Source organism: Pan paniscus, chromosome 5, assembly GCF_029289425.2.
Source record: "Pan paniscus chromosome 5, NHGRI_mPanPan1-v2.0_pri, whole genome shotgun sequence".
Lineage (NCBI taxonomy): Eukaryota > Metazoa > Chordata > Mammalia > Primates > Hominidae > Pan > Pan paniscus.
The window spans coordinates 120,482,594-120,507,294 of record NC_073254.2 but is presented as its reverse complement, the minus strand read 5'-3'; the positions used below and the strand labels follow the sequence as shown (position 1 = coordinate 120,507,294).

The window sequence follows — 24,701 nt, the reverse complement described above, 5'->3', positions numbered from 1 at the left end:
AATAACGCCCCAAACCGGCCTCGCGCACGCCGTCGGCCAGCGACTGCCAGCGGGATGGGCCTTTGGGCGAACCCTGCCTCCTCCGCCGGTAGACCTAACCCGCACGCCCGACCTCCGCTGCCTCCGGACGTTCCCGGTTCTGCTGGGCCGCCGCGCTGGACTGAGCGCTCAACCACCCGACCCCAGGGAGCCAGAGGAGCGCGGGTCGCGCACGACGTCGGGAAGGCCCAGGAGGCCGCGAGCAGCGGCGGCAACCGGACAGCGCCGACCCGGCACCCTGAGCTCATTAGGAGTCCAGCGGTCCCGCGAGTAGTAAGATTCAGAGCCCGGAGCCTGGGCGCGCGGAGGGCGGCTCGGGGCCGACTCGTGTCACTCAGCCCTATTGGCCAATGAGCGCCTCGCCCCTGGCCGCGCCAGGCCAATGGGAGGCTAGGAGGCTTGTGAGTGGCATTGAGGGAGGGCGGGAGAGAGGCGGCCCGGGAGTGAAGTTGAAGCTAAACCCTTAAGCTATAAAGAAGTTACGGGGGGCAGTTTTCGGCTTCCAATTAGGAATAATAGTGAACTGGCTTCGTAGCAAGTACGGAGGACCAGGATTCTAAAATCACCTCACTCGTCCCAAAGCTTGCATCCTCCTCTTTCTGCCACGCACCCCTCCTCCAATTCATGATCCAGAAAAGGGAGCCGGGAATGCTCTGCTCCTCTCTGCCGGTGGGAAGCGGAGAGGCCGGCGGTGTCGCTGGGTTGGACGGTAGGCATGAGAACAGTTAAGAGATGGGCGCCCCCGAAACCTCTGCCGCTTGTGGGGACTGAAGGTAGGTGAAGCAGAAGACGCACCGCGCCCGCCCAGCAGCCCCGCAGCTCCGCGGTGGTGTGGGAGAGGCCGCGGCGCCTCCCACCCCCGGGGGAGCCTGCGAGGGGCTGTCGCGAGCGCGCCACCTGTTAACCTGGCGCTGCTGGGCCCCGCTTGTTGCAGCCCCTGCTGGGCAGCCAGAGCGCTGGGTCGCCTTGGGAGTCCCGAGAGACTTGGTGTGTAAGTGTCACTTTTTGAGGAATCCCTCAGACTTGAGACCCAAGTTAAAGAGGTAGCCCAGGTCCAGATCTGCCAAGGTAGGGAGCTGAAAGGCCCCTGCCTCGCCGTGGAGGAATTCTGATTTGCGGAAACCTGCTTTCCTGGGACGTGCGCCCGGCCTGGGCGCGGACTCGGGGATCCGCGGCGGAAGATCCCTTGCGGGTCTTCAAAAATATGTATTTTGTTGTTTGGGCAACTTCCCAGGGGTCTGGAGGATGTGGCTGGCATGGGTGAGGGAATGCCAGCATTATTTGCAGGGGGCTGTCTCGCTGCCGATTTACCCGTTTCTTTAAAAACAAACCCAAAACGCCTGGCTAGGCGCACTGAGGCCCTTTCCGGCCGTGTTTTTGGAATTGGGACGAGTGTGTGAGTACTTGTGGAGCCGCTGATCTCTTATGCTCTGATGCTGTTGTCTTCACAGGGCCTTGAAAGAGTTGTCTGGGGTTCCTGCTCTTCCCAAAGGGGCTCGGAGATACCTTAAATGCCGCGAGACTGAAGAGCAAACGTCAGGGATTATTATGTCGATTTTCCGAGGACCAGGGTTCGCAGCTGGCAGTAGAAGAAAAGGCTGGCTCCTCAGGGGTCCCACTGGCATTTGATACCCCGAACGACCCCCAGGATTGCCCAAATTCGGTGGATCGCCCAAATTCGGTGGATCAGCAACTTTCCTATACTGCATCCCGCATTTTCAAAGAACATATTTTCCGTTCACCCCGGCTGGTCTTTTACTGCCATCAATACACTGTTCTTGGTGCAAATACTTCAGCCTCTTTATTCAAAGTATGTTTTATGTTTTTGCCAAATATGATCTCTAATTGAAAGTTTATTTTTGGTTTTGGATGAATCTGCGGAGCTTAAGTTGTGAGAAGAAAGGGGGAACAAGACACAATGAAAGAAAAGTCCAAAAATGCTGCGCGGACTAGGAGGGAGAAGGAAAACAGTGAATTTTATGAACTGGCTAAATTACTGCCTTTGCCCTCGGCTATCACCTCGCAGCTGGACAAAGCATCCATAATCAGACTCACGACCAGCTATCTCAAAATGAGAGTGGTGTTCCCAGAAGGTAAGTGACTTTGCCCAGATGGAATTTCAAAGGCAGAAGGGGCTGGGGATTTGCCAGGCAATGAGCCGACATCAGTGACCAGAGAAATGCATACATATTTACATATATATTCTGCAAAGGGAAGTTTAGCTCGGCTGCTTCAGTAAGGTCCTCACTGAACTCAGAATTTCTGTCGCTTTTTTGAGGCTCCCTCTACCTCCCCATCAATACTTTCTCTTCAGTCCATCAGATATGTTTGGTTGGGAAGCAGCCCAACAGTCCTTTTGTCAACACTTCAGATACTAGGCTCAATTGAAAGTACTACTAATCCAAACATGACTTTCTTTTTTACTCCTCTTGTTAGAATTTTGTCCAGTAAAAACCAGGAGCACTGCCTAATTCTGTATTTTTTTTGCCAGGTGTGGATAGACCCATGTACCTGGAGCTAGATAGGCCAGATAATAATTTCTCTATATATCTAAAGCTTTGCAAATGAGTAACATGCATATTTGTGAACAAGTATGCCTGAATTTACTCAAGTTCTTAAATAAATTCTAAGCAAATTTATTCCGAGTTTTCAAGACATTCGCAGATTCTGAAACTAACTCTGGAGCTTGATGATTTGCAACTGTGGGCTTGATGTTATCTGTAAGATAATAGGCTAGTCCTAAAATACATAAGATTGAATTAAGATGGCTAGCCCGCTTAGAAAATATCTTCTGGGTGGCAGGTTGGCAAATAGATCCTGAGAAAATTGCCTTATAAGGCCTAGAAGTTAGAATAGCTGAGCTGTTGACATGATTTAAAACTCATATTTAGATTATCAAGATTCACTGTGTGAGGACGGAGCAGCTTTCATAGAACACTGTCCTATATACAACCATTTATACTTACTAGAAAAGGACACTTTTCTATTTGTCCATCTTTTCCTTTACTTGGATTCAAATAATGCAAACAGATTTTAAAAAATATTTTAGATATGTCTTTGCTGGGGGAAGGGATTCAGAAATGTAAAAGAGGGATTACTGAACAAGCAAACAAACAAAAATCCAAGGGAAAGAATTGTGTTTATTTACAAATGAAAACTTCTGACTTGACCCCTGGAGGTTTTTGTTGTTGTTGATTTTAGATGTTTGGGGTTTGTGGTTTTCCATTAAATGAATGGATGGGCAGGAAACAGTCATTATTGGGTTTGCAGTTTCACTTTGCTTGATCATGACATAAAAGTTATTATCTAAGTCAAAAAGCCTGCAAAACATGCTCCAAATTAGTGGAGCATGAAAAACATGCTCCAAGCTAAAGGAAAACTTTCAAATTATAGTTCAGTTCTACCTTCAAACTACAAGTGATGCTTTAGTCGTTCCCTCCTAAAGCAGTTCCTTGAACAGTTCTTCTCTGACCCTGGAAACTGTGGGGAAAAAAGAAATCAAAGCCTAAAGTACCTGAAAATTAAAAAAAAAAAAAAAAGAAAGAAAGAAAGAAAGAGAAAAAGAAGAAAAAGAAGGGGAACTTATATACTAAAAACCACATTTCCCTTTCAAACTGTGCTATGAATTGTCGATGGGATAATTACCATTATACCACACTGCCTTCTATTTAAAAAAGAGATCTCGTTGTCTTTTATACTGTCAGCGCCTACTTTATAAAAATAAAGCTATTGCGAACTCCGCTGGCCGCACTGTTCCTAACAGGATTATTAGCAGTGATTTGTCAGCCCCTGCGGTCTCAGTGGGCTCCCTTTCTGCGTGATTTCCAGCCGGTCTCGTCAATTATTGGTGCCGATGTCGCTCGCTGTTTGATCAGAAGCAGCATATGGTGTTGCTTGTGGGGCTGCGAGTAATCGCGGGAGGAGAAGAATAGCAGGGCGGCGTTCTGGGGCGGGCACCGAGCCGGCCGGGAGAGCCCGGGGAGTCGGCCGGCCAGGGACGCTAGTCGGCTTGGTGTAGACCCGGGGGCAGGCGCAGCTGGGAGGAAATCGGGCTGTTTTCTGCTGTTGTTTTGTTTTCGTTTTTAAAAGAGCAAGCCTTTTTGCATAATTAAGTGCTAACTCTACACATTATAAGTCTCGTTATAAATAAATAGGAACAAAATAAACTCTTACAGCCAACCTCTCGTTATTTTTAAAGAGAGCGCCAATGAAGGCTCCCGCTGGAGTCCTCTTGGTGGCCAGAACGGTCCCCTCTGGCTACTTTAACAGTGACTGTGCTTTCTGCAGCCCCCTCACCTTCCCCCGAGCCCCGGACCCCTCCTTTCTCTCCCTTCTGTGGGTGAGTGTGAGTTTATGGGGAGGAGGGGATGGACGATGTGTGAACTCTGGGCACATCATTTGTTTCTCTAGCTACTGTTGAGCTCATAACTCAGCCTCAGCTTCCACCCAGTGAGCTAGACAGGGTCATCAGAACAGCTGGCTCCTAGGGATGAGTTTTTAATTTTTGACGGTGGACAAGCTTCAAAAACCCAAAATCAAATACAGCTCTTTAAAATATTAAAGAACAACAACAACAACAGCTTTCAAAGGAATAAAATAGTCACAATCGCAAGACCAGGCACAACCTATAGGGGGTGCCAAATTTAAGTTCAGTGTTGACTGAAGGCAGAGAGCAAACAAGATTGGGGTCCAAGGCGGTTGGGGAAACTGATCACTTTATATGGATGTAATCTTTTCTAGTGGCGTTAAATGGAATTTGTTGGAAGATGAAATTCATCTTTACATTTATCATGAAGCCACCCTAGTACATAGTAGGTCCTCAATACAGCTTTAAGGATGAAATAAAGATAGGTATAAGTGTCTTATCACAGGTAATATATGGATTTTATAAGGTGTATAATCTAAATAATTATTAATCTGGTGACATAGCTATAGGTATAAAAATGCTGTAAAACTTCAGTTTTGTTCATACACTATTTCATCTCTAACACACTGTAATGCCAAAAGGCTATAAGTTAAATGAACAAACAAAATCATTTCATAATTATATTTGAAAGAAGAAATATCCTTAAATACAGGCAATTTCCTTCCCTTCTCATTTGCCAAATACACTTTTTTTTTTCTCCCAAGTCTAGTAGCTTCCTTGTCTGGGGGCAAGTTTCAGCTTTTATTTGCCTGACTAGATGAAATTAAACTGTTTAGGTGAAAATGGGGGAGTGGGAGAACAGAGAAATGGAATATGGGTACCTGGAATAATTAAGAATAAAGCATTAGATTGGAGATTTCAGAGAAAAAAGAAAATTAGGAAAGATAACTGAGAAATCACTAACACTTCATATCTGCCAATTAGTGACATATTCTATTCCAAAGTAGCCTTGCAAAGAAAAAATTGAGGCACATGGAAATGTATAAATCTTTGGTATTATCAAAGCCAGAGGGGCAGGATCTAAAAAATAGCATGACTTTATTTGTGTGCAAAATAGGACAAATTCAACTAGAAAGACATACATATTTGTTATCCAGCTCTAAAGCAATTTTGGCTGGGGGTGTGGAGGCTTTCATAATAAACTTTGAAAGGATCAGATATATTTTCTGATCTATAGCTATTCAGAATCTTGGTAACATCACATTGCCATTTCATTGACAAGATGTCTTGGAAAAATAAAAATAATCACAGAGTTGAAATTAGTAACTACTCAGGAAAGATCATCTCTACAAGGGTGATTAAGCAAACTTCCGCAGATGGTTTCTATAATATTCACCTCAAGATTGAAATTCTTAATGGTGTTATATTTTTTTGAGGCAGAGAACTGAAAGAGAAAAAGAGGCCCCATGTCCCACGTGGGTCGGTGATTTAAGGCTGTTTTTCTTGCTTCTTGGGGAAATGATTGAGCATTAGGTTTCCATGTTTATTTTCTTACAGAAGTTTTTCTCATTTAAAGGCCTTTAAGCACAGTTTACCCTCCATGCTGGTTTTCTGTGTTTAATTCCAGTTTTGATGTTGACTTAAAATGTGGAGTGCAGAACTAAACTCCGTGCAGAGCATTTGCAAGGCGGATTTATATGCTAGAAATTGTAGATCAGATCAATAAAAAAAAAATACTTTTTTCTTTAATGGGAGGGATCACTAATAAAAACAACAAACAACAACAAAAACAGGTATTATAAGCTATGGTGGGATGCTTTCAAGCAGGGTGCAATCACCCGTCTAATGATAAAACGGGGCTGAATTTCTAAAGAACAAATCTAATTTCTACGGGAGTTGTTGTCCAGTTCTAAGAAATCTTGGGAGCTTCCAGCTTTTACAGACCCAAATGTGGACACAGAATGAGAGCCCATAGATTCTCACCGCATTTCTCCGTCCCACCAGGTATTTCTCAGGAAAATGAGGCTTGTACCTTGCTAACACCTAATGATTTTAATGGGCCACCCATTGCCAGTGTCTGATCCGTGAAATTTTAAAATTTTGTGTGGAGGAGGGGGAACCTCAGTTATTTAGGAATGGTCCTGCTACTCTGAAAGTGCTAAAACAGTGTCCACTGCAGAGTAAACTTCCTTCCGCTGGTAGCCCCACCGAATAGGCCGTTCCTGCGCCTTGTCACTCGGCCTCGGCGGCGCAGGGCCGACAGGGGACAATCATGTCGAGGTCCCCGTCGCGCCTCCCGCACCGCCCGAAGCACGCAGTCAGCCAGGTCTGCGAGGTGTGTCCCATCCTCTGTCCGCGGTGGCCCCAGCCAAGGGCCTAGCTCGTGGCCTCAGCACAGAGTCTCCTCACTCCCCAGGCCGGCCCAGGAGCCGCCCCCTGCCCTCATCAGAGGTCCCGCAGGTGCAGGTGTGTACCAGCAGCCCCTCCTGCCCTCCCGGCCACTGTCCCTGAAGGGCAAGCAGTCGTCTAAACCTTAGGTCCAGATCCAGTCTGTTTGGGCAGTTCCCGGGAAGGCGGGTTAGGTGCCATCGTCCGAGTCCCTGCGCCAAGTAGAACCTAAGTGGGATTCGCCCGCGCGTTCGGGCTCGGCCTCGCCAGCGCGGGCCTCTAGGGAGGTGGCATAGCCAAAGCTGGGCCGCATTCGAAGACCCGGAGTCCCAGGGCGACATCGATTGACGTTTTTCGGCCGTCACGCAGGACTGTCTCATGAACGCTGCATGAATTTCGCCCCTAGTTTTAGTCTGGCCGAACCCCGCCCTCCTTGGGTTTCTGCCGTCTTTTCGCGGCTGGCTCCAACTCGGGCAGCCAGGTTGGCCCGCAGGCTCTATCCCTACGGGAAGCCCAAACTCGAGGGCTGGAGCTCCGCGAAGGCAGACAGAGAGAGAGAGAGAGAGACAGAGACAGAGACAGAGACAGAGACAGAGACAGACAGACAGACAGCGGTGTGACCTTCGGCCTCCACCCCACATTTACAGTAACATTAGTGGATTCCCTGGGTGCGGCCGCGGTGTCTCTGGCCCGGGATCAGCAGGCAGGAGAGATCAGGGCACTGCCGAGTGCAGGCACACACTGTGGGGTCCAGGCTGCTGCGTGGAACAAGACCTGGCCCGGCGCGCTCGCCGATGCCCTCAGGTCAACCACACAGGCTCCTTAGCCGGAGAGGGCCGCAGGCAGGGCAGGCAGCAGTGCCAGAGGTGGGGTCGGGTGCGCCTTGGTGCGTGAAGGGACCTCCTGCCAGTGACTGCTCTAGGAGCTTGATTCGGGCTGGTTGCACCAATTTCCCTCTCTTTTTTTCTCTAAAGAGCTCGGCTGCGGAGGCGCCCGGAGGCTGAACACGAAGGCCACTCGACGCCTCAGCCCGGGGAAGACTTGGACAGTACACATTTAGCGAGGATGTGCAGGCCCGGCAGGATACATGGGATTTGGGGTTTTCAGGATTACCCCCTGGGCCAGACTCTCCTACACTCTCTCAAGGGATACACAGTTGGTTGAGACAAGCTGTTCAGGAACCGCAGTGGCCTCGGCCTAGGAGGGCTTTCCCCTCCTCAGTCACCAAGTCGTAGTCAGGTCATGGAACAGCGCCTCCGCCACCCTCCCCCATTGCCTACAAGGCACCTCAATTAGTTGGGGAGGTGAAGGTTCCCGGGAAGGACTGCAAGGAGGATACATTTCTATTGAGATGTAGCGTTTATTTATTAAAATAAAGAAAAATTTTAAAAGAACAGAACACACGCTTATCTTCCTCCTCTTCCTGTCAGAGTGAGGGCGGTGATGATGTCGGGTCTGTAATCTATATTTTGTCAAGGGTATGAAATTCATTCCGAAGGAAAAGCTCTATCAATTTATTTTTGCTGCCTGCAATAACACAGCTGGATGATGCTTTGAGCTCACACTAGACTGGGGCTCATCATTCATTCGCCAAGAACGGGCCTAAATGGTGCCTGTGGGATTAGGTCAATTTTAGTGGATCTACTTCGCCTCATTTGGTTACTAATTGGTTTCTTGTTTTATAAATCGAAATCTCATTTTCAGGAAATTACAAAACCCGTGCAGTCAGTCCATTGAGGTAATCCTTGGGTCAGGGGGTATTTAAATGGAAATGGCTCAACCGAGCACGGAGGGTAAAGCCACAGTGAAACTTGCCTGAGTTTCACAGGAAATGTGAGCTAGCCCTTTAGATCCATAATAGATACATCCCTTCTAATGCTACTTATGTAAATATGATAAAGCAGACTTTAAGGGAAGAGGGGGGCCTGGGAGAAGCAAAATTTATCAGCTAAGGTTAATGTGGCATTTCTTGGAAATCTTCCAAAATAGATTCTGTTTTCCTTTGTCTTCGGCCACTTTAGCTGAGGAAAATCCTTTTGTCTAAAACCCGATTTAGTTATCGCCTCCCTCACAGAGCTCCTTTTCTCCTTTGCAAAACCCCGTTCCCTCGGCCTCGCCGAATTACAAGAGAATCTTTAGATCTTGTTCCCACTGTAATCCCGCCGCAAAGGGAGCTGGTTTCCTCCTCATTTTAAACAGACAATCAAAGGATTTGCGAATTTTCTGCGGTAGGTCAAGTGCAGAAACGAAATCTCAGCTTACCCCCTCGCCAACTGAAATTGGGTGTGCCAGAGCGCGTCACCGAAGGCAGGAGGCGAGGGGCTCCAGGGAGAAGGTCTCTACCCCACTTCGAGACTTTAGGGAGGGGGGACCCCTTACTAGGACTTGGGGAGGTTCCTTCGATATTAGATCGGGAAAGCCCGGCAGATAGACGAGAGTAGCCAGTCCCTTATAAAACATTAACCCAGACACAATCGTAAGATTTCTACGGGGAACAGAAAGAGAAGGCAAACCTCCGGGAAGGCAAAAGCTTCCTTAAAAGGTGGCGGGGGTGGGGCAGGAGAGGGCGAGGGAGGCTCCTGTTAACCTGTGCCGGACAGGTTGTTTATTAACCTGTGGGGAAGTCTCATTTTCCCTCGTAGGCGCATACTAATGAGGCCGAAACCCGAAACAACAAACGGCCTAGGCTGGCGCCGGGAGTTCAGAACTAGTATTTATCCCGAGCCCAGCCTGGGGGATTTTCAGATCATTCTGGTTGGGAGGCCGCTTCGGGGTGTCTTCCAGCCGCTTTGGGAAGCCTTCAAAATGCTCAGCGCAGTCTTCGCACCCTTCGGGAACCGCGCGAGACCTGTCCCCAGTCGCAACGCAGTCTTTGCCCGCTTCAGGCTCGCTCGAGTGCCCCGGCCCTTCGTCCCCGCCAATCTTTGGGGTTTAAGGCCTCCGTAGGCCCCAGAGCGCCCAAGGGCCAGCGTCGCCGGCGTCCTCGGCTTTCTCAATAGGGTCCTTTCTCCTTTCCCCCGTGTGGCCTCCGCAGCCAATCCTTCCTGTCACTCCTTCTGAGTGGGTATGTCGGAGCCGGGATTTAAAAAGAAAAGAGCAGGTCGTGACAGAAACGAAGGAGAATAGGTTGGCTGAAAGGGGAAGAGCGATAAATGTGATAAGGCCAAGGGGTGTGTACAGGTGGCTGTGGTGGGGGCCCTCCCAGAACGGTCCAGGAGGACCCCAGGGACCAGGGCGGTGGAGTCACTCCGGGGAGGAAACCTGGGGCGGGCTAAAGAGTCGGGAGGAGTTGACCGGGAGCCAGAGAGGTAGAGGAGTCCCGAGTGCGGGCGGGGAGCATCAGTGTTTGCAGAGTGGTGGGGAAATCGTTAGATTTATTTAGATGTGCAAACAACCAGAAAGACCGGATTTGAGCTTAAGGGGCGCTCACGGTTCCTCCTTACCAAGGCTTTGATTGCTTGCTTAGGAAGCAGCTCCTAGCCAACGCCTTTTAAAAAATCCAACTCCATGTTTTATTTTGAAAGATCTGCCCCCAACCTCATATTACAAGGCGAGTGTTCATCATTGTGTACTTCTTGGTGATTTGCTCCTTAACGCAGTAAATCACCTTTCTGAGGGGTGGGGTGGGGGAGGTCATGTTAAACTTTGTTTAATGGTGTAAGGATAAAAGGATTTAACTACCTAGTTAAAATAATTTTAGCAGCAGCACTATTAAAAAGATAATACTCATAAATAGCTTAATACAGGTCTTCGAAAGTTTTTTTGCCTTCTTTGTTTTTTCTTTCCGCAAAAGGGTACTCTAGCAGACTCCATATTAAATTTTTAAAACTCGGCCACAAGAGTCCTGAGCGTTTTATTTTTTTGGGCATCACCAGAGAAAGTTTGCGGCAAAGCCTCCAAAGATCTTAACGGGGAAACACCAAGGAGAGAAAGAGAGGGTCTTTGTTAATAGAATACAGTACCTGGAAAGTAGAAAAGTTGAATGAGTCTCAATTAGAGATGAGAACGAAAATATTACAAAAAGATTGTTAGCACCCAAAGTAACTGACTTCAGAAAAAGCCTATGCGGGTTTTGGTGGTGGGGGGTGGGTAGGGGGCATGAGTTGTGTGTAAGGCAGAGGGCTAAGAGGGGAAAGGAATAGGAAGATGGGTTGAACAGGGATGCTGGTAAACGTCAGGTTGGAAATCATCCGCCAGGGAACTAATTTTTCCGAAGGCGATTAAAGCCAGAAGCCAAGGGGAGGAGAGTGGCTAGAAGCCCCGCAGCCAATCAGAAAGCCCGCCAAGGACCGGTTGGACCTGGCCGGTCGTCTCAGGTCGCTGCGGGCTGGCAGTGGCTTTCGCTGGGTGTTGGGACAAGCTCGGCCTCGGGAAACGGATGACGATGAAAACTTTGGGCGAGAAGCAGAGTGCCCTTACGCCCCGTAAACACACTGGTGAACCTACATGAAAGTTATCGGTGGGGTGCAATGTTGGAGGCTTTTTCCGAGCCTGGGCCACTTGGAGTCCTACCAGGGGGCCCTTGGCCTGAGAAACCAGTTTTAGTTTAGAAGAGGAAATCTAACCTCTGCTGAGAAGCTGACAGGACGGACTGAAATGTACACGCTCCCATTCCCCGCTGTCCACTTTGAGAGGGATCCCCTATGGTATCCAGTCAAAGGGGCCGGCACTCGGGTAATACAGTCGCGGGACTTGGTCCCAAACTGCCTGTCAGGCAGTTTCAGTGGCTATAGGATGCTTCTGTGTCTCCACAGGGCTCGGCGAGGCGTGGGGCCACTCAAGTCGGACCAGCCCCCTGGACAACGTTGGCCGAGAACTGGGCTCCCATCTGCTCCAGGTACAGGTGCAGGTCTTCCGGCAACACATAAGCTTTGAGGGTCTGAGTGCCTGGCCCTGAGTTGAGCTTTTAGTTTCTCAGAAAACAAAAACAAAAACAAACAAACAACCCCCCCCCCAAAAAACAGGGATCCGGACTGCACGTGGCCCTCTCAGAGCCCAATAGCTGCTGCAAAGTAAAATTTTAGCTTTTGCAGATGATGCCTCAAGAGGCTGAGAGGGAGGCAAGGTGACAAGTGAGAAGTTGGGTTTGGAATGTAGCCCAATGAGGCCCCTAACCAAGGGAGGGGGCACCATTTGTCTCCATTGGGCTGAGGGAACTGGAACACCCCAGATCAGGCAGAACAGGCAAGGCCACAGAACCATCCCAAATGAAGGATTTCCAAAGGAAATAACAGGAATCTGGTAAAAAGACCTGTCAGTGCTTTAAGCCCACGTCTTTCCAATTCAGCTACATCTGCAACTGGTTTTGTGTCCCTGTAGTGCCCAGGCTCCCTCTTCTCTTCCTATTGCCTTTCACTGCAAGCCAGCCCAGGCTGTGTGCAGGACCTTGCTTAAGCACATACACACCCCCAGATAATGAGTTTAACCAATGCTAGGCTCCCATTACCTTGTGGTTTGTAGTGCTCACAGTTTTAACTTGCTCTTTGCCTACTTAAGTCACAGAACAAATATTTTAAATTGCAAAACCCCGGTGGCATTTTTAGATTTTGCCCTTGTCCCAACCCTGCAACATCATCATTATTATTATTATTCAAGCCCACTGGGAGCTACTCTCCTGGAAGCCTTGAACCTAAGCAGCATTTGGGGAATCTAAGCAAGTTCTCCCTGTGGGCTGGCATGAGTGGCATCTCTTGACAGGAGCTCCTTTTCCTACCACTACCCTATACCTTTCTCCTTCCAAGACACCAAGAAGATTTTAGTTTTGTGGGACAAAGGAAGGGGTTGGGCAAGCATTCTCTCACTGACCTGGCCTTCACACCTTTGAATTTATCTAGAAAGGCACTTAACTCTAAGACATCTTCTATCAGATTTCCCTGTGTCCTTCCCCCAATATTTTCATATTCCCAGCTAATTTTCCTCAGAAACGTAAACAAGAAAACAAAATCCAAACTGTCCCTGACACTTTCTAGCTCTTGCCAATTTATTTCCTCTTCTTCACGCCACATTTCTGGCAGGACTGACTTACATTCCCAATTTCAATGGCCCACCCTCTCCCCATTTACTCCCTCATCCCTGCAGTCTGGCATCTCTCCCACCCATCATGCTCTTCACTGGCTTCACCACATTTTGATAGCAAGAATTAGATGCTCATCTCTTATCCTAATGAAGCTCACTCATTCCGCAAATTTAGGAGGGGCAATTGCATGCCAGATGGAAAGCCCTGCTCTCATGGAGTTTGCATTCTAAGGAGAGCAGCTTTACAAGCCCACACTGGTACAGTGTATAGTTTACCAGGTGGTATAGGTGCCATGGAGAAAAATAAGGAGGAGAGGAAGAAAGAGTAGTGCCTTTTAAAATAAGAGATGGTTGGAGAGGGCCGCACTGAGAAGGTGACATTTGGACTAAGACTTGAAGGAGGTGACACTGATGATTTAACATTCTCTCCTTCCCTCAGTTTCTAAAATAGCACTATTTCCCAGATTCTTCTCTCTCTCTGCCTGCTCCCTTTTGATTTCCCCACCACTGGTTGGCCTGCAAATGCTGTAATGTCCCCTAGGTTTCAGCTCTGTTTCTCCTGTCACAGCTTCAAAGCCACCCAGGTAATCTCACCCAACACCAGCCTCTCAACTCCTTTCTCTACATGAAACCAACTGGTTTCTCTGAGAGTCTAGACTCTCCGTCTGAGCTCCAGATTTTTGTTTCCTACTGCAAACTGGACACATCTAAATGGAAATCTGCATACACTTGAAGTTTAGCATCTCCAAAACAAGGAGGCATTATCTCCCTCCCCCAGAATTCTACTCATACAAAATCACACTAAATCTTGGTTAATGATGTCACCTTCTGCTTAGTGCCTTCACTGAAACACTGAAGTAAACCTCTCTCTGCTACCAATGAAGTCCATATCCAGAACCATCTTTGAATTAGATTCTCCCCTTTCTATATTCCCCTTGTGACTACCCCATTTCAGGCTTGACCATCTCTGCTGCAGCTGCCTTCTCTGATCTCCTCTTCCCCTCCCCTTCCTCCTCAGATCACTGTCTGCATTCTGCAAAACAAAATAAAGTTAAACAACTGCCACATCTAAGCATGCTATTCTCCTGCTTAGAAACCTCTGTTAGAACTCTAGTGCTTACAGAGCAACTCCAGGTTTCTCAAATTGACATTTCAAGCTCCAAAATCTATTGCAGGTTTAGCTCCTCTGCAGTCTGTGGTACACCAAATTCATCACCTCAGAATACACTAGATTGGTCCTATCCCCAGACCCAGCAGACTTGGCCACTTCATTCCTTCTGCCTAGAATGCTCTTTCTCTCTTCTCCAGTCCAAGCTTCCTGTTCAAGGTTCTGCTCAAACATCAGCTCCCCTAAGGCCTGATTGTCCCCCAGGCCTCCGGTCACTCAGGCTCTGGGCCCCCTGCCTATTCAGCACTACCTGTTCAGCTATGTGGTCACTATATCTGTCTTCAGGCCAGTTGCTCCTGCTGGACTTCCTGCTCCTTGAAAGCAGGGTCTGACTCGTCTTGTCTCTGCCTGGACTGAGGCCTTATTCACAGAGATAGAGACAGTGAAAGTCTTAAGACTTTCCTTCATGGAGAGCCTGTCAGTTTGATGTATCAATGTAAACTTACACACACATACACCCTATGGCAATACTCTATGGACTTACTCCTTGTAAAGCCTCTCATCTCCTAAACACCCCCTGTCCTGGACTCTTTCCAGAGTCACTGGCCAGCTTTCTTCTGTCTACAAACTTTTGACTGCCAGCCCTTCCAATATTGACCGACCAATGCCTACTGCACTGCTATTCCCAAACCCTGCTATTACTCCTTCCATTACAGAACATATAGGCTGTGATTTTTCCCCCTAGAACTGTGTGTGTGTGTGTGTGTGTGTGTGTGTGTGTGAGAGAGAGAGAGAGAGAGAGAGACAGTGTGTGTGTGTTTTATGGATGTATTTTCCTTGTTTGTTTCAGTGGATCCTGAGTCTTACAGGGCACTAGCCTTGTCCACCAATTACTCTGGATCTTTCCCATTGGGCTGCATGCCCCAGATGTTTACAAATTTAGAATGAACAAAAGGGCTCATGTGGCTAGTTTTCTATGCCCTGTTTCCTGCCAAACCTGCTCCACTCCATCTCTCTACACTTTTGGCTGAAAGTCACTAACTTCTGTCCTCCTGCTCCCATTTCTCCAGATGGCCCAGAGGGCTCTCTATTCTCTCTATTTGTGCCTCCCCAGACCCTGGATGGCTTCATCTTCGTGGTAGCCCCAGATGGGAAGATCATGTACATCTCAGAGACAGCCTCAGTCCACTTGGGTCTTTCTCAGGTAGGTGAGTGGTTCACATATCCCACCTGCAGTGTTTACAGCCAGAGCTGGAAGCAGGGGTAGGGGGCTGGGTTGGGGGCTGGGTGTGCTTCTCTAAACCTGGAGCTGGACATCTCACAGCTAGCAGGAAGACTCTTAAATAGTTCTGGGTCTCTCCATTTCTCCACTTCCCTTCTCCTTTACCTTCCACCCTTGGCCCAAACAATGGCTACTTTTTTGAGTCCCTACGGCAAGCCAGACAACATGAGAGGACGTTACATACTTATTTCATGATGTCTTTATCAGAACTTTGCCAGGGAGCTGCTGCTGCTGTTGCTACTACTACTATTACTACTATTATTATTATCATCATTATTACTGCTATTTTTATTATTATATAGACAAGGAAGCGGAATCTTAGATAGGCTGCAATAGGTAGCAAGAAGCAGAGCTGGCATTGGAACTCAGGGCCAATTCCAGAATTCTGGCTGCTGTCCTCATGGTCCTGCAGATCCCCTGGCCTAATCTTTCAGTCCCTTCACCGGGCATTCCACCGCCACGGCGGCGGCGACATCCTCCTCTTTACAGGTAGAGCTGACCGGAAACAGCATTTATGAATACATTCACCCGGCAGACCACGACGAGATGACGGCGGTGCTCACCGCCCATCAACCCTACCACTCTCACTTCGTGCAGGGTAAGGTAGACACATGCCTGCGACGCTCAGGCCCATCGCAGTCCGCTTGTGGTTTTTCCCCAATTAGTCGTGGCAGAGACGCGTGCTGTCCCACGCCGCCGGTATCACACGACCTGAGCTTCCCTTCGTTCCTCTCTCCCAGAGTATGAGATCGAGCGCTCCTTCTTCCTGAGGATGAAGTGCGTCTTGGCCAAGCGTAACGCCGGCCTCACCTGTGGCGGCTACAAGGTGCGTAGCTGGAAGATCCGCTCCGGCTGGAGTCAGAGGAGGCGGGAAGCAAGGCGCGTGCGGCGTGGGAGGAATGTCCCTACCTCTGGGACTACCCGCAAGGGCACCCCCAGCTTGCGTCGAGGAGCCGCAGGCCAGGACTCTCCACGAGGGCCACGGAACTTTGTGAACAGCTGGGGACTATGCTTAAAGACAAAGTCTGACTGGGTCCCAATACTGGGTGGCCGCGGGGGCTATGAACTTGTGACCCGTAGAGATGGACCTTAAGGGTCCGTAAGGCCTCTGAATGGGCGAGTAACTTTGGTGAATCCCTAAGAGTTTATGCATAGCGTTACATAAGAGGTTAGAAACCAGAGCTTTAATTCGAAGCTATGGGTCTCACGTTGAATGTCCTTGAACGTCATTAGCAGGTTTCAGGGACCTACTTCGCTATTCCGATGCGTTAGGGTTGGTGGGGCCAGGCCTCTGCATTTTGTACGCGCTCCCAGGTGAGTTCAGTGTGGCTGTGCAGTCACTTTCTTAAGACACCTTAGAGCACCAGTAACTTTGGATTCCTTAGTGCATGGGCGTGGTCAGCACAGCTTTGGGGCTAAGCAGAGTTTCAACATGTTTCAACCCCTTCTCCACCTTTTGGGGGCTCTTCCTACCTGTGGCTGAGTCTCCCTCCCTCTCCCTCTGCCTCAGGTCATCCACTGCAGCGGCTACTTGAAGATCCGCCAGTACAGCCTGGACATGTCCCCCTTCGACGGCTGCTACCAAAACGTGGGCCTGGTGGCCGTGGGCCACTCGCTGCCTCCCAGCGCCGTCACGGAGATCAAGCTACACAGCAATATGTTTATGTTCCGCGCCAGCCTGGACATGAAGCTCATCTTTCTGGACTCCAGGTGGGTGGGCAGGGCCGGAAAGGGCCTCTCCTAGCCTGAGGGCGGCCCTGCTTAGTGACTGAGAGCTTTCCGTCTATCCTATGAGCCCATTTTGCAGATGAGGCGACTGAACCGGCCCTGGAAAGTGAGGGCGGACAGCTAGGTGTCAGACGGCTGTCGAGGGTGTGTGGGGAGGGCATCCCTGCACCCCCGCCTGCATTCATCCTGCAGGGATTGCTCTCCTCAGGGTGGCGGAGCTGACGGGGTACGAACCTCAGGACCTGATTGAGAAGACTCTGTACCACCATGTGCACGGCTGCGACACCTTCCACCTGCGCTGCGCGCACCATTTGCGTAAGGCACCACCCTGCCCCGTACCCTGGCAACCTTGGCGCATCCGCTGGTTAGGGGGTGGGGGAGCCAAGATTTAAATCCCTCGGAAGAGGACAGGTGGGAGCCCAGGGAGCCGGGTGGTGGTGGTGTGTGAGGCCTCCTGAGGGACTTCTCCGACACTGGGCCCACCTAAATTCTCTAACATCCGCGGGCCGCTAATATAGGCGGAAGAAGCATTTCTGGGCGAAATACGTCCCCCGCCTCCGGCGAAGGTATATTACTCTCCTATTGGTATTTTTTCACATCTGTGAACCACACTAAAGATGAACAAAAACCAAGGCTGGCGCTCACTTGCGTTGACTCGCCTGGCTTTTGATACAGCTTTGCTTTGAGCGTAATCTCCCGGGCAGGGATCGTGAGCGCCGGAGCTCAGCTGCCCAGAGCCTTACTTCCGTAGTTAGAAAAGCGAATCTGGAGGAAACCTCCAAACTCTTAAGTGTTCCTCCCTTTGCTAATGGTGAAGACATCTGGCCACCCCTGTATCATCCCTAGAAGGGTGACCGGAGGGCTCGATGCAATACAACGGGACAATCAGTTCCTTTGGGAATTTGCCTGTCGTCTCTCTCTCTCCTGCCTGGTGCAGTTATTAGGGCCCACAGAGAGCCCTCAATTCTTACCACCAGGGATTGCATTTGGGACCAGTCCCGGGCAGGCTGGTTCACCACCATCTGCCTCCTGTCTCTCCGTCAGTGCTGGTGAAGGGACAGGTGACCACCAAGTACTACAGGTTCCTGGCGAAACACGGCGGCTGGGTATGGGTGCAGAGCTACGCGACCATCGTGCACAACAGTCGCTCCTCCAGGCCACACTGTATCGTCAGCGTCAACTATGTCCTCACGTGAGTGCAAGACTGAGACCCCTTCACCCACCCCAGGCGACCCTGCTCTCTGCGAGAGTGCGGGTGGCGGCACGGCCGGGTTAGACAAGGCTCGGGCCACGGGGAATGCCATTTTGACCCTCGAGTGCTGGCTGCGCCAAGAGGAGGCAGATCGAACACTTTCATCTTTTTGAAGAGGTTTTCTTCGTTATATTCTAGAGAAAGATTTAGGAGTTTTTCCATCACAGTCCATATTTGCTTTCTTCTCTTTCTTTTTCTCTCTTAACCTTTTAAGCGAACTCTGCATTAAATAAAACTTAATGCGGCAGAAAGAGAGAGGGAGGAAAGGATCTAACGTACGGAGGCATTTATGGTTAACAAACAGGACATCTGTTTCATTTTTTCAAATCTGGGGTTTGAAGTTCTTAATTTTAACCAGAGTCTCCAATCAAAGTTAAGAGTTCTGAGAGAGTGGCTTCCCCCCTGAACCACAAAGGGGGCTTAAGTGACCAGGAGGATCTGACTTTAACTCGTAGAAAGCTAAGGGACCCAAGAGAACGCTGCAAGTCTTGGCCGGCGCCCAGGCCCCGCGCGGGGCGTAATTGCTTCACTGAGTGAGGAGCGGAGCTCTGGGTGCCACCTGCGGGCGCGAATGACAGGGAGGCTGCAGAGGCCTGCATTTGAGCCTTATTCTTTCTAGAAACAATAATCGTTTCTGGTTGCCAGTGTGGCCCTGCAGGCTCATCACGTGGCCTGGTGTGCGGCTGGTGAAGAAAGCGTGTTCTGTACAATGTTTGTGAAAGTTGAATTGCTTAGGGTTGAAGCCTTTATGAAGAACTCTTTTGTGTGTGCTGTTGCGCTCTCCCCACCCTTTTTTTGGTAGAGGTTGAAATTCTTGTGATTTTAGGGGATCTCATGGGTTGTTTACTTTGGAAGCTGGAAGTGTTGACACACCAGGCACTTAGTAGAATGCTATTTAGACATTAGGAAGTTGGTGAAGGGGTGCTATTTGGAATCAGACTATACTATAGGTGATAAGGACTAGATTCGTTTCACGTTGTTTTAAATTGCCAAATTAAAAATATAGTAGTTGGAAATATTATGCTTGGCAGTAAGACTATTTATTCTGTGTCTTGTTTAATAAAAAAATTTAATTCAATAGACTTAGAAAATGAATTTGGCTTAGATGAAGATTCAACATTCAAGAATAGTAGCTGGCAATTAAGAATAATCTTTTAATTTTTTATCTTAGTAAACGGTGTTAATATTATATAATTCTTGTAATATCAAGAAGGCTGTGTATTTTAATACAAAACAAAATTCACCAACATTTTGGGTTTCATGAAACAAAACTATCAATTTCATGAATACAGTTCTTCATATTATTAAAATAAATGCAAGAGAGAATGGCAAAGCATAATACATAAAATAGGCCCCTCTGTGAAACAGTAGTATTAAAGGGTGAAAAATTATGTCTGCTTACCATGGAAAGGAAACGGACATTCTTTAAGAAGGTGCTTTGTATGTCTGAGACATCACAAGCATTACACATACACTCTGTTCTCTGGTGGGTGCCTGTGGTTAGTAATCATTTTTATCAAACAGCAGGGTATATAGTCACACAGACCCATATAAATGATCCAAATGCAAGTTAGACCTCCCAATGGGTAAACTTAATTTATGTTTGGAGTCATTTTGAAATATTCTGTTTTGTTTTCCAGTAGATAAGTGTACATTTTTTCTTCTGTTGATTCTGTCATTCCTGACTTTACATACTCCTTCAGAACTGTATAATTAGATGATCAACTTTACATCAAATTTAAAAAGATGTAATGAGGATAAATACATGATTAATAGAAGGAAAAAGAGCATGGTGCACATTGTTAAAACATTTTATACCTCTGAATGAAAATGGAAATAAACACACAGAAGCATATAGACACAGCACACAAGATGAAAAGCTGAAATTGATTACCCTTTTATGAGTCTCAGCTTCAATTTCTTGTAGAAAAATTCTTAGGACAATTTTTATAGCTGCAAATGTGGAAATTGCTCTAGACGAAATGTCATCAAGTGGCTCAGTGTGTGTTGACAGGATTTTCATAATGAACAGGTTGCAGTTTGTTTGATGTGCATATCACACATCTGGCTGGAAGTTACTAATTTACATTGTCTTAGCAAATTAAATAGATGGCTATTGATTCTCCATGGTTGTAGTGAACTACCACATACATTTGTTTTTTAGGGCTACTTCCCTATGAAGCCTGAGAATGACAAGTGAATTCTTTCTAAATACACCACCTCAAACAAAGTACTTAAAACCACAAGCTCCCAAATAGTTTGACATGCCAGATGTTTTTCAAATTTAAACGTTTCAATAGCATACATTTTAAAAGGATTTTCATGTCATGAAAGTAGAGGTTTTAAAATAAGCCTTGGTCAAATGAGGTTGTGATGTTTTGGTGGAGGCAACATTCATAAGCTCGTTGATTTTCTAATTTCCTGATTTATTGCTGAAGTTAAAATATGCCTAGAAAATAAGTTATTATTATCTAACAAAAGCAACAATGAATTATTTAGCAACCTTGTTTTAATAAGCAGTTGCAACAGGGCATATAGGAAAACTGGATGATTTTAGAGGCAGGTGGTATACGCCTTGATGCTTTTTACTGACTTCTGTATGCCCACCATATGTTCTGAAAATCTGGAGAGGAGAGTGAGAAGATACTATGAGTAAATTCTGAAAATTCCCTTAGTTTTTCTGGGTCTCCGAGGTTCAGTGAAGCTTCTATAGCTCTTCATTAAACCCTTGGTCCAAAACAAAAGAAAACAAAACAAAACACTGATCAGTTCATAATTTTCTGCAAGACACACATACCCTGTTAGCTTTACACATTTAAAAAAGATTTTTCTTATAAGTTATGAGTATCCTCAGGCTTTGAAATAAGTGTTAAGTATGACAGGCCTTGCTCTCTGGTTATTTTCAAGAGGGTAGGTGAATGGAACTAGTGTCTAGTAACAAGGATGTTGGGGAAAGTCCAGAATATATGGAGTATACTGTGTAAAGACCTACGTGAGTTTTCTTGAATTCATATTTTCTTGAGTTTAATTAGTATTATTAATTATTCATAGCCAGTTCAGATGGAAAGCTTTAGTTTTTAATGTAAAGAAAATTGAAAATGTAGAACACCTAATAAACTATGAAAAACAATTTACAAGAAAATTAAGAGTCTTGGTTCTATTTATGTTTTCAGACTACATGTATTTTTAAAATAAGAAATATTCTGCCACTTTTAAAGATAACCCACTAGAGTATAAAATTCCTATTTAAAAATATTTTAAAACATAAACTTTGCAAATATAAAAGTTAAAAGAGAAGTAAATGAATATCCATATTCACATGATCTACATCCAACAACTGTTAATATTTTCCTATATTTGCTTTATATCTCTCTCTACCTATATGTGTGCCTATTTTTAATGTGTATTTTTTTTCCTGCTAAATCACTTCAAAGTAAGCCACAGATATCATGGTGCTTCATCCTTGAATAGCATTTTCCTGCGTAGCCACCGTATCATTTATGATGACACATTTAAAATGTTACAAATTATTGTGTGTAGAGCTTGCAAAAATATAGTTGAGAGCTAGTTTACTGGTGCCGTTAAAAACAATCTGCCACTAATGTTCGTCGAGTTCTCATTGGTGTATGATCTCAATTAGGCTGATGGATAGATGATATTTTGTGAGGAGACTTTCGTAGGATAGAAAGTTCTAAATGATACTGTATTTTAAACTAGCTTTCTAATAAGACTTGCAAGCTAATACAATTCTGATATTATGTCTGGAAAGTAAAAGAGAGAGAATAGATTTAGTGAGTAATTTGGAAATTTTGGAATCAGACAGATTTAACACCTGAACTTCTTTTTCTTAGCAAAGACAGCTTCTCTGCTTATTTATTTTCTAAGTTTAGGATGGAACATTGCTTTCCTAGAAAATCTCACATGGTATTTTAGAGTGATTCACTGAACATATATGAGGAAGTAGTTTTCTGTGTTAAAACTTCTATTTCTGTGTTACTAAAAGCAGAACAAATAGAGACAATTTATATTGGTAGTGTATGTAACATTTGCTGTCTACTAAATACCCCTTTTGAATTCATAGAAAAGTTAGGCCAAATACCAAAGGTGACATACAGTACTTCCTTCATGTCAATGAAAAAAAAAGGGGGCTCTATATTGTAATTACTGCAGATCCTATACTTTTTGTCGTTGTTTGCATATGGTATGTTAACCACAACAACTTACCATTATGAGAACCACTGTAGTTCTTAGAATTAAAAAGGATTTTAAATGTTAACATATTCTGTCAATATAAAACCCGACATATCCTTGCCATAAAGCAGCAAACATTAAAATATGTTCATATTGCTTTCCTCTTTTAGGTACATTATTTGTGCTGGGTTAATTTGGGTTTTCAAATTTTTAAAAATTACTTATTTAAAGACCAGTGATATATTATTATTATTACTAGGAGTTTTTAGAGAATGCTTTAAAAAAACTTGACCAATAACATATATAGTTATGGAGTACAATTTATTTTCCTGGTTAGCAAAATCACTTTTGTATTACAAAAATATAAATACAAACAATATAAAATGAAACCCTTTTCACTTAGCAAGCTTCAGAAAATATAAGATAATTTACTCTCTGGAGCATTTGTATAGACTTAATCTTTTGATCTTCCAAAATAATAATCATGCACTAATGTATACCCGTAAATTAGATTTGATCCTTAATTGTGTTTAATCTTTACTAAGATAATATTGAACATCAGAGTCACAGTTGTTCTTTTCAGATGATCTTTCATGTAACTTAATGATTATAAAAACAAATTGAAGATATATTTGTATTAATACTAATTTTATAACTACCAAAACACTTAGTTAAAAGGAAGAGCTGGGAGATTTAGTCTCTTTTGAAATACATAATACCAGTTAAATACTCACTTAAATAATCTTATTCTTCATACACTTTTTCCTTATTATTGTATTTTATCAAAAGGATCTGTATTTGGTTTTGAATTCATCTTTCATGAACTTACAGACTTTGTATTTTTTTAAACAAATGCTGAATTCATATCTGTTTCAAAGTGCTGTCACATTGGTTACCTGACTTGCTTCTTTGATGGCTCTGCACAGTGGTTGGGTCGGAGATTGCTTTTTTGTATTTTTAGGTGTGGAAACTGAGGCTCAGATATGCTGAGTAAGTAGTGAAGCCAGAATTAAAAGCTGGTGTGTCACTCCTACTGCATCCTGCTGTTCTCTGTGTATAGGGGTGGAAGTGGAAGGTGGTTGTGGGAAAGATGTCTGAGAGACAGGGATGGATTTGAATGAGTGAGGCCTGTAGTGTTCAGCCCACAAAACTTCAAGATAGGCTTTGATCTGAATTAATGATGGAAGATTAAGAAGCTGCCTCTTTGTGGTTGCTTCACAAGGGTGCGCAGATATTGACATTTTCCTAGCTAAAATTTAGCTCTTCTATCTTCTCAATGACATTCAATTAAGAATGTCTCATTTTTTCCCCATAAGTTTCACTAAGGACATTTTCATTTTGTAAGAAGAAAATGTAGCCTGCAAACATTTTAGTTGTTTACTGAATTGCTTGGTCCTAGATTATACAAGTACATTATTGCTATTACTAATTATTCTATTTCTGCAACCAGATTTAACATTTTATGTTTTTGCTAAACAAAAGAGTTAACCCAAATGTCAGTAGATTTGCAAACCAAGTCAGATGTGATGCAAATTGCCTGCTGTGGCAGGGGTGTATTTCTTACGTGGTGTGTGTGTGTGTACATCCCCATGGGGATGGGATGAGAGGAAGGAATTGACCCTTTTCTGCCTTTGAGAGAGAATGGAGGGGATATATGGCAGCAGGGGAGGCCCCCTGGGGGTTCTATTCAGAGGCCTGGGATAGAGAACTTCCTAGTATTCTTGGGTCTGCTGTGCCATCCTCTGGCCCCTTGGCACTGCCACTATCCAACTACTTCTCCTTCCCCAGGCCTCTCTGGCCTCCACTCCTTCCTCTGTTGTTGCTCTGACCTGAAGGACACTGATTCATAGGAGTTTCCCTTTAGTTCCTGGGTAGAGGCCACTTGGTGTGTACTGAATGACCAGCCTGTCTACTTTCCTCTGGCTTTCTCTTAGTCTGGCTGTTGGGAAAAAAGGTTTTTGATCTTTGACTCACATTGTAGAAAAATACGGATCACTGCCTCATATGAAGGCAGGCACCCATACATGTTATTGTGAATGGATGGAGAAATTCAAGGGAGGCTTTACTTGAACTCCAGAAAAACATGTTTTTTTCTCCTGACTTAGTCTACTCACATGGGAAACACTGTTATGTTTGATACAAGATGTGTGTGTGGTGGGGGGTGGGATGGATTATACATATCTTCATAATTTAGTAAAAGGCTGCCACTGCTCTCACCTTAACCAATACTTCCTTCTCTGTTCTTGGCTTATGATGTCTTTCCAGATGAGCAGGTGATCATAGAAAATTCACTGGAGCTGAAATGCTAGTGTCTATAATTAAGCCTTCATGC

General features: G+C 45.8%; 1 protein-coding gene across 1 annotated transcript in view; it reads left to right on the top strand.

Moving 5' to 3' along the window:
* The first annotated feature begins 478 nt into the window (after positions 1–478).
* SIM1 (SIM bHLH transcription factor 1) overlaps positions 479–24,701 on the top strand; it is a 75,373-nt gene continuing 51,150 nt past the window's right edge. The window contains exons 1-9 of the mRNA XM_063605418.1: positions 479–812; positions 1,491–2,132; positions 11,548–11,630; positions 15,031–15,124; positions 15,692–15,796; positions 15,939–16,024; positions 16,709–16,908; positions 17,135–17,241; positions 17,971–18,118. Coding sequence (XP_063461488.1) covers positions 1,958–2,132; positions 11,548–11,630; positions 15,031–15,124; positions 15,692–15,796; positions 15,939–16,024; positions 16,709–16,908; positions 17,135–17,241; positions 17,971–18,118 — 998 coding nt within the window. The 5' untranslated portion in view covers positions 479–812; positions 1,491–1,957. The remainder of the gene's footprint in view (positions 813–1,490; positions 2,133–11,547; positions 11,631–15,030; positions 15,125–15,691; positions 15,797–15,938; positions 16,025–16,708; positions 16,909–17,134; positions 17,242–17,970; positions 18,119–24,701) is intronic.